At 40.2% G+C, this 19,485-nt stretch overlaps 1 protein-coding gene across 1 annotated transcript in view; it reads left to right on the top strand.

Annotated features, from left to right (window-relative positions):
* alk (ALK receptor tyrosine kinase) overlaps positions 1-19,485 on the top strand; it is a 438,724-nt gene that overhangs the window by 407,414 nt on the left and 11,825 nt on the right. The window contains exons 16-25 of the mRNA XM_072689118.1: positions 2,147-2,317; positions 2,436-2,534; positions 2,957-3,112; positions 4,055-4,165; positions 7,130-7,316; positions 7,457-7,547; positions 7,968-8,032; positions 8,863-8,992; positions 9,103-9,200; positions 12,420-12,512. Of these exons, the coding sequence (XP_072545219.1) occupies positions 2,147-2,317; positions 2,436-2,534; positions 2,957-3,112; positions 4,055-4,165; positions 7,130-7,316; positions 7,457-7,547; positions 7,968-8,032; positions 8,863-8,992; positions 9,103-9,200; positions 12,420-12,512 (1,201 nt within the window). The remainder of the gene's footprint in view (positions 1-2,146; positions 2,318-2,435; positions 2,535-2,956; positions 3,113-4,054; positions 4,166-7,129; positions 7,317-7,456; positions 7,548-7,967; positions 8,033-8,862; positions 8,993-9,102; positions 9,201-12,419; positions 12,513-19,485) is intronic.

Here is a 19,485-nt window from a genome sequence, read left to right as displayed (position 1 = left end):
CAGCACAAGAGGCCAGCATAAGGCCTTAATCACAATTCCTCTTCTGCTTCACTCGCTGCGCTAGCGCACAAGTGCTTATTTCCATCTTCTGTACAGCCACATGGGGCTTGCGTCTATATCATTGTGTTGGAATGGTATACAGCAGCCTGTTTTTGCTGTTTATTTGTCCTGTATGTCTGTGTATGGGTGTTTAAGCAGGACTTACTTAGCATACCCAGTTAGCATAGCTCAGTGCTGTCTTCAGCACATAGTCACTGTCACCGCATTTTGTTTTTGTTTAGACTATTATCTAAATTTATGAAAACGTGTGTTTACCTTGTACCTAATGTGTTTACGATGAAGATTTCACAACCCAAAACCACCCTGTTATATCTCTCTAAGCTACTTTTAGTCTCTCAGTCTTCAGTCTTACCTCTCAGTTCTAGCTCCCTCAAAATCCACGGAAGACAAGCGTCCAGGCTTTTTTCTGTCCTGCACCAAAGTGGTGGAACGAGCTTCCCCTGGGTGTCCGAACGGCAGAGTCACTCGCTGTCTTCATACGCAGACTGAAGACCCTCCTCTTCCTAAAAATACTTGGGCGAATAGCAGAGTACTATGGTCATCTTATTGTATTGTGTTTAGTAGAGTCTAAACTTAGAGAGATCTTTGAATTATTAGTCTATTTAAACTAGCTGAGGTTTTTCTTGGGTAAATAGCAAAGCACTTTTGTAAGTCGCTCTGGATAAGAGCGTCTGATAAATGCCTTAAATGTAAATGAAGCTCCAGACAGGGGTCTGCCCTTCAACCACAGCCAGCCAACTGTCCATTGCTCACTACTTTTCAGAAGTTTGAAATCTCATGTTTACAATGTCTGCATTTTTGAAAATGATGCCCTCCACAATTATTCGCACCCCTCATTAAGATCTGTTGTTAGGCTTCTAAAAAAATCCTTTTAAAAATAATATAATGCAACAAAAGAGAAAAATCCAACCTTTAATTCAAGTGCATTTATTCAGTGGGGAAAAACTCGCACATTAAGAAATCGTTCTTTTACATGAAATCATGTGTGCCACAATTATTGGCACCCCTGATGTTAATACTTTGTACAACCCCCTTTTGCTATTAATATTCTTCTATAACTTTTCACAAGATGGGAGAATACAGAGAGAGGGATCCCTCAACCATTCCTCTTTGCACAACCTCCCCATCACATCTCTTTATGCTCCATTCAGCCCTACCTCTCAGGTCTAGCTCCACACAGGGGTCTGTCCTGTCCTTCAACTTTCCTTCATCTCAGAGTTCTCTGAGTTCTCCTAGTTTCTTACAGTGGGTTCGGAAAGGCATGGTCCAAACCCACATTCAACCCACAACAACCATCATTCTTTTTTTGTGTATGCTGCGTGAAACGTTCCGGCTGCCCTGAAAATGAATGGCAAATGGACACCAGAAATATACAATATATATATATATAATTCACTCAGCAGTGTGGAAAAGTGCAATACATTGATCGGAGTATTCGCTGAAACCACTGAACTCCGCTCGCTCTCTCGCTCTCTTTTCTTCCCCACCCCTCTCTCTCCCAGGCCTCTTGTGGTCATATAGTAGATATGCTGGTCTTGTTTTACAGGCGCTTTAATGCTGCTGTGAAGTTGAGAGGGAGCTGGAAAGCTGGAAAAATAGGGCAGGCCTGGCTTGTGGAATAATTTGGTGTGTTTTCCCGCTAAGTAACAGCGCTGACCTGCTTTCGGAAGTGAAGGGAAGGCGAGAGAGCGAAGACGATCTGCCACATCCGGAATCTTCTCACCGTGTTCTGCTTCTAGACGTCCGCTTGCTTTTCACAGTAATGTGTGAAGCGTCCCACTCTCCGAGTTGTATTGTCTGCTCACAGAGAGAGGACAGAGAAGGCACACTAAAAGATTCAGCTCTATAGCACTCACTGCTGCTGCAGCAGAAAAAAAGGAATTGGATGATTGAAGAACTTTAGAAGTTATGTAAGGACAAGGCCGAAATGGAGGCCAGCACTTATTCTGGGAAAGCCAGTCAACAGCCCACTGCTCAAAAGTTTGGAATCGCATGTTTACAATGCCTGCGTCTTTAAAAATGATGCTCCCAACTGTTTAAACCTTCACATTCTAATGCATGTTCCTCTCTCCTCTATCTATTTCAGGGGGTGGTGGAGGCTGGAATGACAGTGCTCCTAAACCTCAGGGTGGAAGGCCGCTGGTTCTTGGAGGTCAGGGAGGAGGACCGTGTGACACGAAGGGATGGAGGACCCATGGGGGCTTTGGGGGAGGTGGAGGAGCCTGTACCAGTGGAGGAGGAGGAGGAGGCTACAGAGGTTCTTGATCCTTTTGTACACAGTGTTTACATTATGTCATACTGACCCACATTGCAGTACTTTGATTCTGTTACAGCTGTGTTGCATCAGAGCTGTTTTTGCGCCTCTGTGCTCGTAGGTGGCAGCACTTCAGTAAACAATGACCCTGAACAGAATGGAGATGATGGTATCTCCTTCATCAGTCCAGATGGAGAGATATTCATGGATGCACTCAAAGGTAATACTAGTGTCCAAAGATACGTAGGCCTCAAATGACTTGTGTCTCCACTGGTTTGTCAGGATAAAAAGCTACACTTCTTAGTAGCTTTGTAGCTTATACTTAGTATATTATTATATAAAAATATAATATTATTAAAATTATTAAAATTATATAATATACAAAATGATATAAAAATATAATATTATTAAAATTATTAAAATTATATAATATACAAAATGATATAATAATATAATATTATTAAAATAATATTCCACATAATTTCTATTGGTCTATTCGTCATGAACTACTAGATTTCCAGTCAAAACAGTGACAGCAATGATATACACAAGGATCCACCCTTGTGAATAGTAGTAAACTGTATAGTCCCTTTACTGATATTTTACCTTCTACTTTTGGGCTGTTTCTTATGTTGGTGTCAGCCATGGAAGGTGACGGTGAAGTCATCATTAACCCAGTACAGAACTGTAGTCACTGCGAGTCTGGAGAGTGCCATGAGACGTTGGAAGGAACAGAGTGTTACTGTGATGAAGGTCTAATCCTGGCCAGTGATGGAGTGCTCTGCATCAACTCTACAGGTAAAAGACCACAGAGGCAATTTACGTTCTGTACTGGTAGATTTCAGTCTGTGCTTCTGACCCATTCTGACTTTCATTTGTTACAATATAAAACAATGAAAACAGCAGCACTGTTTTATAAAAAATAACTTGAGGTGAAAAAGTAACTGATTACAGGGTGTTATGACTCGAGTTAGTTTAGTATTAACATCTTCTGTGGCTCCTCCCCCTCAATATGTTTACTGTTCCCATTCTCATCTGTAGGTCAGATCTTCCCTTATAACAGACTGGGAGGTTTTTGACAATGAAGCTCTGAGGCATTGCTGGGATTTGAACTTCTGATCTCCTCACACTTAATGAACAGCAGTTAGACAGTTGGGCCACTCCAGAGCATCAGAGAAATTACACTATATAGTAAACCATTACCTTTTCGTTTCTTCTTGGACACATGTGTACATGGCTTTACAGGTCTGGAGTGGCACAACTGTCTAACCGCCTGCTTAGCAAGAGAGAGGAGCTGATAAGTTTAAATCCCATCAGCACCACATCCCTCCAGTGGTCAGGAGTCTGAGAATAGGAGGGCTGTCAGATGAGAGTAGATATGAGCTGCAGGTCATTTACTAATAATTTCATCAAATCATTATGTATTGAATATTTTTAAGCAAACTGAGATGCATAACTAAAAAAATGAAGTAGGTGAACTTGTGACTAAACCAAAAACCAACTCAATGTAATCAGATCATTTATTATTTGGCCTGACCTTATTTTGTACAGAAAATAACCATGGTAACCATGGTACATATTTTTTGTTACCACTAGTGATAAAAAAGTTAACAAGCCTCAGATTTGTTGCAGTGACTGGTTGTTCAGCCTGGAGTTGTTAACTCATAGGGGGACTCCAGCTGGAAGGTGACGTCTTGCTGAAAACTGAGCATGTATTTATGTGTGAATGTGATTTTCCAGAGAGATCTCCGCTCCATCCCCCCTCCCTCTCTCACCTGGCTTTGGGGCTGTCTGTGGGCACCTCTGCACTCATTGCCGCTCTGCTGCTGGCCGTGTCTGGAGTCATGATCAGTGAGTAGCAGTCAGTCATTACTGTTCAGAACAGCCAGCAGGACTGGTCCTGCTCACACTGCTTACAAAAAATGAGGATTGCTAAGAAATGGGGAGTTGTAAATGGCATATGATTCATTTGAACTGTAGGAGGCACAAGACGCTCAGGCATTTTAGTGGAGTAAGACTGGAAGTAAATCTAGAACAATCTCAAAAATAGCCTCGAATGTCATGGAGCAGATCAGAGACCGAAAGGATATCCACTTAAATATTAAAGCCCAAGTCATTACAATGCATTGCAATTAAAACAACCGTAGTTCACCAGATCTTCTAGAGAACCTCACAACAGGCAATCAATTACAGGTTGTCCAATGTCGGAGATGTCTCTCAGGAGATTTACATAATCCAGTTGCAAAAAGAAGATGAAAGTCAAAGAAAATGACAAAAACAAGAGTTTCCAAACCTGAAGATCATTAAAAGAGAAAATGGAACCTCTAACAACCACGAAAGACCCGATAGATGACCAAAAACTGCCCCTTTCAGATAAGAAGCACATAAAGCTTTCATCTTTGAGGCATAGAACGAAATGAAGCTCCACTCTTTCTTCAGATCTAAAAACATCCACAGGTGTTTGTGCCCATCCTTCCACAGTGAGAAATTGACAAATTAAACCAAGAAGCTTCTGCTGTTCTGAGAACAATGGACTGACCACCCCAGAGTCCACCATCAACATCACTGAATGTGTTTGGCATGAGTTGGCAAAAAGATTCAAAGAAGCTTTATTGGCATGACTGTAATGACAACAATATTACCAAAGAACTACAAAAATAACAATGATAACAACAAAATTACAGAGCAATAAAAGTAAGAATAATTACATTAGTGACAATAGTGAATAAAAATAGTACATTACAAAAGGATATGTATAAAATATGTACATATACTTTATACATATACTAATATCTATACACACAATACTACTAATTAAGATACTGAATAAATGAATGAAGCATTTCTACTTCCTCTAAACGATTCCTCCAATCGTTGACCTGCAATATTTGTAGATCATCTACCGGTGGTCTTTACATGTTGCTGCACTGACTAACCTCACATATCTCACAGTTTTGTATGGTGTGTGTATGTGTGCCTGTAGAAAAGCCAGGCACGTGTTTCAGCATAGCCTTATCATGCGCTCCCACACACTCATTGAGCCATCACACCACACATCACATCATCCGCAAGAGCCGTCCAGACTGGGAAGAGTAGCCGTCTCCCATTGATGAATGAAACAGACTGATGATGGATGGCCAGTTAAGCGTCCCCTGACAAGCCTCGTCCATTACGGATCTATGAATAAATCACTTTCACAGTCAACGCTAATGTGTTTACAGCTTGGGTCAGGACTACTAGGCTTCCTGTGTGTGTGTGTGTTGTGTAGGTGAATGGGTGTTGGTTTTTAGGCATGTGCACGCAAGTGTCTTGTTTGATTGTGTATTAGTGCCAGGGTGTTTACATGGCTGTATTTTTTTTGTTCAGGTGGAATTCTTTTTGACTTTATTTAATCGAGTCTGCTGTTTGCACTCACTTGAGTTGCCACATGAATATATTGTACGCTCCCTGGCCACTTTATTAAAGCTCCCTTTTTTTTTGATCCACCTTGTTGATATACAGGACCCGTAGTCCATCTTTATCCGCCCAGAGGTCTTCAACTCTGGACCTCTGCATGTTATCCTCGGTGTGAATTCATTAACTTGTTACAAGCATTTTGATTGTCTTGCAGTACATTCTAGTGTTACATTCTAGTGCCACAGAATGTTTATAGTGGCTGTATGTTTATGGTGGGTGTATAGATTATCCCCAGCACTGGTATATCAGTCGTGTTGTTGAAGTGTGTCTTCAAATGGGGACCTTCTACTCTGATTGAGTTGGCAGTCCTGAACTTCTCAATTCCTGAAAAGTTTGACACTATGTGGTCAATACCTCATGTCAGCAGTTCAGTTAACTACCCATTATTAACTGGATACAAGCTAGGAACTGGATCCTGGTCTACATCCAAACACATCCAGCCAAACACAGCTATTAATAATGGTCTAGAATGGTCTAGAGAAGTCTTCAAATCCTGACCTTCAACTCTGGATGCAGTGTACAGTACTAAATTATGCAATTCCAGAGAGATTTGACACAATGTGGCCAATAAGTTCCAATAATAACTCAGTAGTGCAATTAACTACCTGTTATTAGCTAGATTCTATCTAGAAGCTGGATCAAGAGTCAAAGGTCCAGGGTTGAAGACGTCTGCGTCTGTCCCTTAATTAAAGGCTGCTCTTGGCTGGATATGTTTGGATGGTGGACCTTCAATATCTGATCAACAGTGTTGCTGTGGTCAGATACAGATCAATGATTAATGGCTTAGAGGCTGGATGGCCTGAGCAAGAGATTGCAAGTACACTATATGGACAAAAGTATTAAAGAGTATATCCTGCTTTTGTTGGAGTGATTGTCTTCACTGTCCAGTAAAAGCTTTTTACTAGATTTTAGAGCACTGCTGTGAGGATTTTTTTTTTTGTATTCAGGGACAAGAGCATTATTGAGGTCAGGATGTTTGATGCATCATCATTACAAAGAACACAGTTCCACTGCTCTATCAGCCCATTGCCTTTGGGCTTCATACCATCTCTAGCCCATTCCTGGCATCAGGCATGGTGCCAGTAGGTTCCTGTTTATCTGCTCCAGAGAGTCCTATTCTATTAGCTAAACCTCTCAACAGGGACTAGACAAGCACTTTGTGTGCATTTGCACATCTGCGTCAACAATGAGTGCTGCTTAGTAATAGCTGAATGCATTCATTAGAAGGGGTGTCCATAAACACTTCATAGACATATAGTGTATGAGGAGTTTGTAATAAAGCAGACTGCTAGTGTAGTGTAGTGTAGTGTGGATTGTGAATTGCTAAATGCTAAGTCCTGTGTTTTGTGTGACTTCCAGTGTACAGGCGCAAGCACACTGAGCTTCAGTCCATTCAGCTGGAGCTGCAGAGCCCAGACTGTAAGCTGAGTAAACTGAGAGCATCCACCATCATGACCGATTATAACCCCAACTACTGCTTCGCTGGCAAGACGGCATCTGTGAACGACCTGAAGGAGGTTCCCCGCCGCAACATCTCTCTGACCAGGTCAGCTAGAATCACTAACTCTGCTGAATTCATGAACATGTTACCATGTGTTCTCCTGCAGTCAATGCTAGTGTTTCTTTAAGGTGAAATCCAGATACATGAAAAAAAATAAACCAATCTTATAATGGGTGTATGTGTAGGGGTTTGGGTCATGGCGCCTTTGGAGAGGTCTACGAGGGTCTGGCAGTTGGAATACCAGGCGAACCCAGTCCAATGCAGGTAGCAGTCAAGGTAAGCTTATGGTGGTGTTTCAGCAAAAAATCAAATTTGGAAAATTTTTAAATACTGCTTCTACAGTGGAGACATGATGCTAATGTTGCAAAAATTATTAGACTCTTATCAATTAGCATTGTGTAATCTGCATGCCCAAATCATCATATACACTAGTTACCTTAAACCACACTGATTGGTTATGTAATCTCAAAGAGACTTGGCTGTGGAGACAAGATCCAGGTTTAAAATAAGTACCAGCAATGTTTACAGCTATGTGATGTACCTTTGTCCATTTTTGTCAATAACAGCATGCCACAGCATGCCTTACTTTTTCAAAAATGAGATAAGCTAGTCTGTCTGAGATTGCATCATGATATATATATATATGATAGTATGTAGTTTGTGTTGATGGCTCTTGGCATCTTTGTCTCAAATCAGACGCTCCCTGAAGTGTGTTCCGAGCAAGACGAACTGGACTTTCTGATGGAGGCTCTCATAATCAGGTAAAACATATACAAAGACACCACACACACCTACTGTGCAATAGTCAGAGACCACTTACTCAATTTCCACTCAAATTGGTCAATAAGTAGAGTTTTTTAGCATAAAGGAGAAAAGCAGGAAACATATAGTTAACGAAAATGACACAGAAACCTCAACTTATCAGATATTTGAACATTTACTGCTCCACCTATTACCTTTATTACAGCTTCCATTCTTCTCAGGAGACTCACTTTTAGTGTTTCTGCAGATATCTGCAGGGGAAGCTCTCCAGACCTCCAAAGTTCAGTCTTAGAAGTTAAAAGAAGCATTTACTGCTTCTTACCAGCCAAGTGATCCCAAACACATTCTGTAATGTTAAGGTCTGGACTCTGGGCTGATCGGTCCATTGTTCTGAAAACACTGGTAGCTCTTTTTATTTGACTTTCAAATGTTCCTCCTCTTTGTCTGTTTGCTTTCCTCAGTAGGAGATTTCGGAGTTGTCTCCTCACATTTGGAAGGATGGAACAGAAACACCTGTAGATTTTTTTTTTTTTTTTTTTTTGAAGCGAGAGTATAGTTTTAAGTGAGAAGAGAAAAAGCCTTAAGTGCTGTTTCTCTGATTGGGGGAGCTTTGATGATCTACCCGATCTTGCATGGTTGTTAGGGGTCTATCTTTTACTCATGCTTTAAATGGCAGTTCTGGAAACTCCAATTTATGCATTATCTTATATCTGATCTGCTCATAAATATCTCCTGAAAAATTAATAGCTTGTGCTTAATGACTGTTTTGGCTGCAAATTAAAGTTCAAGTTCACACTCACTTTCATCTTTTTTTTGCTCTCTCTGGCAGTAAGTTCAGCCATCAGAACATAGTGCGGTGCATAGGGGTGAGTTTACAGGCTCTGCCACGCTTCATTCTGCTGGAGCTGATGGCTGGAGGAGACCTTAAAAGCTTCCTTCGGGAGACGAGACCCAGACTGGTGAGGAGATGTCTGCACAAACACATTTCATTCATTTAATTGTGTTGGAACCTCCAGCCTGTCTGCTGCTTCTCTCTGTGTCAAAACCTTGTCTTTTCTACCCTTCTCAGGAGCATCCTTCTAGCCTCAACATGGTAGACCTTCTCAACGTAGCTAGAGACATAGCACGCGGCTGCCAGTACCTGGAAGAGAACCAGTTCATTCACAGGTATAACACCCCCCCCTACACACACACACACACACACACACACATACACACACACACACATATATACACACACACTGTCTGTCCACATCCAGCAGGTGGCTGCTCTGCTGTCTTCTGAACTCAGCACATTTGCTTCTCTCAGCCATGCTGACTCAGGTACTCTTCTGTACCTGAGACAGAACTTCTGCGTCTTCTCCACACTTTCACACTCTCACTCAGGCGACCGTGATAAACGAGTCCAATTAGAGCTCATTTACGCTACATGTGCAGTCAAATCATCAGTCGAGCTAATGGAGAGCCTCAGTGAGACACATACGGTTTTATCCACGTACTTTCCTCACCACTCAGAGACCATCAGAGACCACAGTGCTTTATTCAGCGACTTTACACGCTCTCTGGCTCTGTGACTCCCAGTGACCTTGTACAAATCTGCATACACTACACGGTACGTTAACTTGTTCCAACTTGGGAAGAAACAAGCAACTTTGCAGAACAAGGCTTTGTTCCTTGATATTATGGCCAAGAGCAGAACTCACTTTCTCAAGAATTACTTCATCCACTTTCTTCATGTTATTATTGTGTTCTTGTTAAGTATACAAACATTGATTTTGTTGGTAATTATGTTGTCAATCACAAACAGAAGACAAATATAAGATTGAACAGTAGCACAAAAAAACTGGCCTGGCAAATTGGCAGTTTCTGAAGGCCTCCGTACTGACTGGGAAATTCACATCATTGCATAACATTAGTTACACTGACAGGTAGAGGGAACACTCAATTATCTTCATCTACTGTGGCATCTATATCAGGCAGCAAGTGAACAGTCATTTCTGGAAAAATAAGGCAAGACACACTTTAACAAGAGCCAGAGACATAGCCAAAACACCAGGCAGCTCTTCTGGGGTGTCCCCGTTATGCAGTGGTCAGTAACTACCAAGAAAGGACAACCAGTGAACCACTGACAGGGTCATGGCCACCTAAGGCTCACTGATGCTCATGGAGGCCCTTGGTTATGTAAGTCTTGATGCCAAGACACCACAGGATGCCTTCAGAGGTCTTGTGGAGCCAACGCTTTAAATGGTCAGATCTGTTGTGGTTACACAAGAGGTATCTGCTCAATATTGGGCAATTAGTGGTGCTAATGTTATGACTGATTGGTGTTGAGCAAATATTTGTTATTTTTGGATAAAATAGTTTGTTGTCAGTTGTTACAAAACCAATCAATTTCACTCTTAAGATTATATATATATTTGTACTTTGCACACATCATTAAGAACATACCATATATGTTTTTTTATTTATTTTTTTATATTATTTGTCTGAATAAAAAAGGTTCTCACATGTTGAACTTGGTTGAATACTCAGTCAGCATTCTCTTCATTTTGTGAGTGGCCAAATTATAGTTAATAGCTCATTTTAAACATGTGCGACATCGTGAGACACTAGATTTGTCACTGTCAGTGATCTACAAAAGTCCTATTTGAGAGCTAATGGACCAGCTATTAGCAGATCAGAATGTTTGTAAACATGCACGTGGGTGGTTCTCCCTGGTGGATAACTAATACACGGTCAGAGCACAGAAGCTCATTTTAAGTTGTGGCAAATATGAATCAAACCAAACCAGAACTAAATCTGTAATAATGTTCTGTAAAAGAGGAACACTGAGGTTCATTAGAATGTTCTTAAATGCAGTTCTTCAAACAATCGTAAGACATTTTAAAAAATTCTCGTCAATTAGTCAGCTATTTTCTTTGTATTTTCTTACGACGCCTGCCATTGTTTTATTATTTGGGCCATTTGTAACATATCCTTTCATGATGCCTTTCTCAGCTCATCATAAACAATGGGACATAACATTTTTAATTTGCCAATATCTCATTCAATCTGTACAATGGAGAACAAAATGGAGTGTGTGAGGCTATCATAAGGTTAAGATATAGAAATATTTAAGAACACATTTTTAAAGAATAACAATTATTATTAGAATTTGTCTAATAGGATTTTAAGGGATAATATAATAATTTTAAATCATTTTTCAAAAGTTTAAAGTTTCTTAAGCTGTGAACATTTAGAGGTGAATTTTACAGTGTTTTGTTTGAATAACTCTTGGTTGGTGCAAAAACATGCAGCACTGTTGACTTGTCCCATAGCTCTTCTCTGTGGAGAAACATCAGTGTGCTTCATTTGTGTGAGTGAGTTTTAGGTTAGGTCAGTGACCTACATGAACTTAACAGCCATTTTGACTGGACTCCTGATAATTCTAATGAGACTAGATTGAGGGTAAGCCATTTGCGGCGGAATGGGAAAATAGGGGGGAAAAAATATGCATTTTAATCTACATTCATATTGAAGAAAATGGGACTCCTAACAACCATGCAAGATCGTGGAGATCATTAAAACTGTCTCCTTCAGAAAAACCCTCTCACTCCAGATCTTTAAAATATACAATTCAAAATCAGTGGACAAGTGTGTACAATAACAAGATCATGCTCTCGTGGTAAATCATGGCTGCTGCAGTAATATGCTCAGTGAGAAATGAATGAAAAATGACACATTAAGCAGATTATTCCACCGCCACCTTGCTCTGCCTTAATGTTTAGGATATTCTCATTACTGGACTTTATTACTGCATCCCCAAATCTCACAGTTCATTTCTTCTGTCTGCCGTCATTTCCTCATTCAGGTCACCTGCGCTGGGTGTTTATTTACTGATGCAATTAGCTAAGCACAAGTAAAATTCATTTTGAATCCTCCAGCATGTACACTGCCATAACATTAACACCACCTTCCTAATACTGCCACAACAGATCTGATCATTCGAGGCATGGACTCCACAAGACCTCTAAAGGTGTCCTGTGTTATCCAGCATACAAGACATTAGCAGCATCTCCTTTAACTGCCTCCATAGATCGCATCAATTAGCCCTTAGGTGCCCATGACCCTTTTACCGGCTTAGTAGTTGTCCTTTCTTGGACCCCTTTTGGTAGGTACTGACCACTGCATACCAGATAAATCCATTACAATAGCCATTACAACCTGGCTCTTGTCAAAGTGGCTCTTCTTATGATTACCTATTTTCCCTGCTTCTAACACATCACCTTCAAGACCTGACTGTTTACTTGCTGCCTAATAGATCCCTCCACTAACAGATGCCACTGTGCATTCAGAGTAGAGGTCTAATGGATATGACACTTGACTCAGGTGCTTGATCTTTCACAGGGACATTGCCGCGAGGAATTGCCTGCTCACTTGTAAAGGCCCAGGAAGAGTGGCCAAAATTGGAGACTTTGGCATGGCCAGAGACATCTACAGGTAAGTCTATCAGCCTTAAGGTTTATGGGAATTGTTGGTGTGCACTATTCACTATACAGTGCACTACTTTGGGTTGCTGCTATTTTGTACTGGTGTCTGGAAACATAGTGCCGAATTTTAATATAAATAATATAAAGTGTAAAGAATAATACACTAAACGGACATGGAATACCCATAATCCATCACATTGTTTGGTTTGAAGCTTCTTTGAGGAAGACCGAGCATCAGACACACTCTGCTGTCGCACAGCAGTAAGCTTACTCTCATACCTCTACCTTGTGGAATTCTGTTCCCTATAATAATGCTCTACATAGTGATCTGGATTTTCACATATAAGGGATAGTAAATGGGGCACAGTTTCAGACACAGCTTCAGCATATCATTGGGAAGGTCTCCCATGAATCCGTGCTCCCTACAATGCTTAGTTTCTCAAATTTAAATAGTTAAGAAAACTTCCTTATGTCTTTGAACAATGATCTCATGATCTCCAGGGCTAGCCGAAAATAAGCTGAGAATTTCTTGCAGCAATATTTTGAATGAATGTCGATATTTTTTGACCTCCAAAACAAATATGTTCCTTTTAGATTTACTGTTGCATTGTGATCAGAACCTGTGCAGTGAACGGTGCTGTAGCCACTCATGTGCAAAATGTAGTAATAAGCAGTCTTCCACATCTAGCACTTCCACATCTCATTAATTCACAGTCTGAACATCATGGCTTTTATTTCTTGTTCATTTTATAACCATAAACCTAGAAAATATTAAAGATAAATACTCACTAAAGCCCACTGCATTTGGAGCACTGCAAGCACTCAGCACAGGCTTCCATCTGAGTGAGAATGCTAATTACTAATTGAATAACTAATTGAAAAAAAATGTAGATTAAATTTTTATCCAGTCAGTTATTTCTGCAGGATTTTAGGTAGGACATGTTAAGTGTTTTAAAGTGTTTCTCTCCTCCTGTTTCTCGTTCTCATCAGTTCAATTAATATTGTTCTCAATGAGCAAAAATAGCACTGCTTTCACTCTAGTCAAACATAGAAATCATCATCTAAGCCAAGTATCACAGAAAATCATCCCCTCACTTTTCTTTTATCAAAACGTTTATTATAGCATGTAAATATTAAATTATATAAAATAATATAATTTAAAATAAAATATAAAATTTGCAAAACAATCAGTTCATTCCATACTGTTCATATATTGAATTGACTGTTTTTGTGATGTCAATAAAATTAATTTACATGTTTTAATCTGTACCACATACAGCAGCCTAGCACTGCCCAGTCACATTCACATGGGTGTTTCAGGCCAGATTTCTTTTTAAATGAGGGGTCATGTATGTATATACATATGTATAGGGGTCCGTCTGTAAGACACAGTGACAAAACAGTCTGCCCTAATATTAAAAAATGATTAAATAAATGAATAATAATAAGAATTTTCTTCTTATTATTATTCATTTATTTAATCATTTTTTAATATTAGGGCAGACTGTTTTGTCACTTTGTCTTACAGACAGACCCCAAAATAATAAGAAAAAAATAAGAAAGGATTAAGAAAGGCAGAAAATGGTGATGTAGTAATTAAAGCCATTACTAATTAACAGAACTACATCCTTCTTTACAAATAACATGAACATGACCATGGATCTAACATTCATCTAACCTTCCCCCTGATTAGACGCCTAACACTGCTCATTGATTTCAGGGCTGAATTTGTGGTCAGTTTGAATAATTCTGTTCTTCTGTGTAGTATTGAGCTCATCTCTACGCTATATGCCCAAATGTTTGTGGACACCTCTTCTAATGTCCTGCTCTGGGGCCTCGCATTGATTCATCCTCACCTCACTGCATGACTATGCTTGTGACTGTTTATCTGCCTGACTGACTTCATCATCTCACTCCCGTTCTCGTCTTTTATGGCTTGACTGCCAGCCTGACATTGTTCTCTTAATTCAGTTTTGTTTTATTGTTGTTTTTTCCTGGTTTGCTTATTATTGTGCTATCCAGCCTCGACCAGAGGAGAATGGGTTCCACTTTTTAGACATTAGTTCCTCTCAAGGTTTCTTACTCTCGGCCTGTTGCCACTGGCTTACTCGAAAGAAGCTCGCACCCAGATCTCTGCAAAGCTGCTTTTTGACAACTTTCGTTGTGAAAAGTGTAAATTTAATATAATAAATAAAAAGTGAAATAAATTTGAATTGAATTGAAGTGCACACACACAGCTTGTCTAGTAGGCTAGAGGGGTATAAAGCCCCCCCCCCCCCTGCATTGAGCTGTGGAGCAGTGGTACCGTGTTCTCAGGAATGATGGTTGGTGCTTTATTCAATACTGGATGAGTTTGGGAGTTTGGGATGATGCTAATGCTCTTATATGTGAATTCTATCAAATCCTCCCAAATGTATTTTTTATTACTTAAAAGAAACAATGAATGAGCAGGTGTCCCTATAGTTTTGTCCATATAGTCCATATTTATTTATTAGTTTCTATCTTACTGTGTATCCATTAGTGATTTTCTATTTTCTATTCTATTTGTTTTGCTATCCAGTGTTGACCAGAGGAGGATGGGTTCTCCTTCAGAGACATCGGTTCCTCTCAAGGATTCATCCTCTCGCTCTGTTGTTAAAAAAGCTCTAGAAATATCCTTGAACTTAGAAACTTAAAACTTAAGAACGAATGGCGTTGGTGCATAATGCTACAAGTTGACCTCAATGAAAGAAATAAACTAGAAGAACAGTGTTCACAACTTCAGAACTTGCTGCATCTCAGAGAGTATAATGTTCTGCTGGCATGATTCCAAGTACAGAAATCACAATAGCTAAAGTTCCCTACATTGCTTCTGGTAATTGGGAAGACTCTTCATACGGCAACCGTGGCTGAAACCCTCAGAACTAAGCAGGAGGTAAAACGTTTTTTTTTTTTTTCTTTTGTTTCGTTTTGTTTAAAAGTACATATTGCCATCAAACAGGCAGGAGCTGTGAGAGTATAGCCTTACAAGGCTGACAGCGTCTTTAACAGCATCAGTGGGTGTCTGACAATGACTCTCTCTTAGGTGGTGAAAAGAGGGGATTATTAGGCAATGGAAAGCTGAGGGACTGGAGCTGGAGTGTTCCCATGGGATGACTGCCATAAAAGAGCTCTAATTGCTGATGTAGATTTTCGGATGTCCCTGCTGAGCTCCAGGAGCTGAGGAGAGTTCAGCGCACTGAGAGAAATGGGACGAGGGGAGTGTTTATTCACGAATTAGTTTTTAAGTTTCAATTCCAAACGTCTTTGGCACTTTGGAGACTCACTGTGACCATTGGCTCTCCATGAGATTGTCTCAGGGAATTTGGTGTGTGTGAGGTATTGGTTTAATATATATGATTAACCCAGAGACATTCGCTTAAACTCTGTGTGTGTGTTTTGCAGTCGCTTCCTCTGTTTACCCAAATACCTCTCTCGCAAACCAATACACATACAGATTACCCAGTGGTCTCTGGCTTATTTGCTCTCTCGTTCACTCACATATAGCCTGGAGGAGAATATACAACACACACGTACGCTCATGTGCATTCAGTCAGAATCAACCCTTGTAGAATTTGAGCGTGTAAATTCCCACACAGATACACTCAGCAAGAAACTTATTAGAAAGACCAGTACACCTACTCAATTATTCAATTATCTGCTAGTCAGCTGTAGGGCAGCAGTGCAGTGCATGAGGTCTTTCAGATATGGGCCCAGCAGCTCCAGGTAATGTTCACATCAACCATCAGAATGGGCAAATATATGATCTCAGTGATTTTGAGAGTAGCGCGACTGGTTGGTGCCGGATGGGCTGGTCTGAGTTGACAGAAAGCCCTCTGGAACTCAGAGAACACCTCTAAAGGCCGCCCAGCTCTAGTCTCATTAGCAGATTACAGCAGCAACATGAACTCCATCGCTTTTCTTTATTCAGATTTTCTTCAAAATATCATGTGGATATCAAATCGTTAACACAGTACCACTAGTCCAACTGAATCATTTGCAGAGTGGATCATTAAGCACCGATCATGCACAAACTATTTTAGAAATCTTTATTTTCTAAATATTACAAATAATTTTCCAAACAAAAAATAATCAACCAAAAAGATACTTAAAGATCATATCATAATGATACTAATGTTATTATTATATTCTATATATTACATTTATATTTCATTTAGGATGCTTCCTTGCCAAAACATTTTCTTTTTCATTTTTTAATTATTAAAATTCAAAAACATTTTTGCAATACAAATTGACATTTATTTAGAGATCTTTATGCTTAATATTTAATATTGCAAATGTATATTTAATATTGACATTATTGACAGACGCACACTTCTGCATTTTATAAAGCATAATCACTCTTAATTTGCCTAATATCATATATTGCAAATAAATAAATTTGGCAAGTGCATGCCACAAGTCATATTAGATTTTTTGTATTATTTTTAGTTCAATTTAGAAAATAAACAGGAATTGTGTCTAAAATATGCAGAAAAATACATAGTTAAGTTTGTTGATCTGTTAACTTGCATTATATGACCAAATGTTTGATTTGGACTCACTGGAGTAGATAAACATGAACCTATTGGCACCATGCCTAATACCAGGCATGGGCTAGAGGGGTATAAAGCCCCCCAGCATTGAGTTGTGAAGCAGTAGAACTGTGTTCTCTGGAATGATGGATGGTGCTCCATCCAATACTTTTGGGATGAGGTGGGGAGTTGGGGATGAGGTGGGGTGGTGGACATCATCCAACACCCAGACTTGTCTTTTGTCACTGAATGCAATCAAATTCTCAAGCAATGCTGATAGAATCTAGTAGAAAGTCTTCCCTGAACAGTAGAGACAGTCACTCCAACAAAAGCAGTATCAGTTGTTTTTAATACCGTTAATTTCAGAAGAAACAGTGAATGAGCAGGAGTCCCAATACTTTTGTCCATTTCTTGTCCTTTAACTTTGAAAAGCACAGCAAAAATGTTACATCTACAATATAAATAAATAAATACAGCAGAAAAAAAGTATTTCTTCTACCACTGATGATGGTATTCATGTAATCCAACAAATGCGAGTCACTTTGGCCAAAATAATGTGGACTAATCTTCACTTCTAAAAGGCTAAAAGGCGGTTCTAAAAGGCTGCAAGGAATATCACATTCAGAATGTAGCAACAGAAAGTTCAGCTGTATTCCTGTCCATATCGTACAGCCCTACCGCGGTGGTCGAAAAAAAAAATAGCCTTCAAAGATCTGGTAGAAGGTAGCCGAGAGCTTTTCCCAGGCTGTGTACGATCCCTTATACTTCTCACTTCATAAGGCTGTAGCGTTTGTCTCGCACTTTGTCTCGCACCAAGAAGCGCTCCTCTCCCGCGTGCAGGATTACATATATATGTAAAGTTGGTGTAGCGTGATCTCTCCGAGTCGGTTCTGGCTGGCGGTATCTCAAAGGGCCACACACCGGCTCATGCATCACAAGGACATGATAAGGCTGGCAGTGGCCAGATTTTGTCAGGAGTGCAAATGTCTTTGTTTGGAAGACACGAGGCAATATGTCTGCCTCCCTCCAGCTCTCTGTTTCCTTTCTCTGATAAACACCCGGCTTAACACCTTTCCATCCCACAAGCTTATTCCTGTAGAGAGCTGAGGGACATGCTAGCAATCAGGCCTGTTCTGTGTATCTGTCTCTCGGCCTCCCTGTCTCTCTCTCTCTCTGTCTGTCTCTGGTTCTCCCTTCGCCAACTCTCTCCAGGTAAGGTGTGATAAGTTAGCTGGAGTAGATCTGATACGAGAGTAGGGCTCAGATAAGATCCCATCTGAAAGCGGGAAAGTGTGTGAGCTCCATTGCGGCTGTGAGGGGGGCGGAAGGAAAATCTGCTCTGATGAGGAGATCAGGGGATGTTTTAGACACTTTCATGCTAAATTACTTATTGTCTGCACTGCATCTGCTAGAATTATGAGTGTGATCAGGATATGGGATTGATTTATAATCCAGTTTAAACAGTCGTTCATCATTGTGAACGTGTTTGAAAGACCATAATCCACCATCCTGTATAAAGTCAGTCTTCTTGCATAGGCCTTTGGAAGGAGTTCAGGTTTTGCAGCATTCTGCTGTGTGCGATTGCGCTGTGGAGTATTTTGCCAAAGCCTGTCCCTTCATGGGTGGAACGCAGTCTGGTCCAAATATAAAGAATAGTGTGTTTGCCTGGCTTTTAGTCAAGCTGAATCAGACTGCATTAGGGTTTTAATTAGGATTCAGCGATATGGTAAATACATACACAATCTGGACAAAAGTAATGGGACTCTCTACTCTACTGTCCAGAGAAGGCTTTCTTCTACATTTTTGATCATTGCTGAAAGTGTTAGTTAGGTCAGGATGTTGGATGGTTACCACCCCACCTCACCTCCAACTTCCAAGCTCATCCCAAAAGTATTGGATGGAGCACCAACCATCATTCCAGAAAGCACAGCTCCACAGCTCGATGCTGGGGGCTTTATACCCCTTTGGCCCACACATGGCATTAGGCAGTGCGGTGCCAATAGATTCATGTTTATCTGCTCCAGAGAGTCCTATTCTACCAGCAGTACTTCTTCAAAGTTACTAGAAGGGCTGTCTGTGTGTGTGTGTCTGTGTCTGTGTGTGTGTGTGTGTGTGTGTGTGTGTGTGTGTGCATTTATGCACATCTGTGTTAGATAGCCATGACTGCAACTTAAAGTAGCTGAATGCATTCATATAGTGTGCATTGTATCTCAGCCAGAAAATATGTGAATTGAGGTCAGTTTGTACACAAATATGGCTTTATTGGAGGGCGGGAAAAGCAATGCTAAGGTCAGGCTACTGAAATAAACCGCTAATGTTGGAATACGTTACTAAAATTTCCTTTTCTAGATTCTGATTGATCTGGAAGCCATGTGGATCCATGAGCTTGTCAGCTCTTTCAGTATTTTTACAGAGGCCATGAGATGGAGA

This window comes from Salminus brasiliensis, chromosome 10 (assembly GCF_030463535.1).
Source record: "Salminus brasiliensis chromosome 10, fSalBra1.hap2, whole genome shotgun sequence".
In the NCBI taxonomy this organism is placed as follows: domain Eukaryota; kingdom Metazoa; phylum Chordata; class Actinopteri; order Characiformes; family Bryconidae; genus Salminus; species Salminus brasiliensis.
This window is presented reverse-complemented; position numbering and strand designations above follow the sequence as displayed.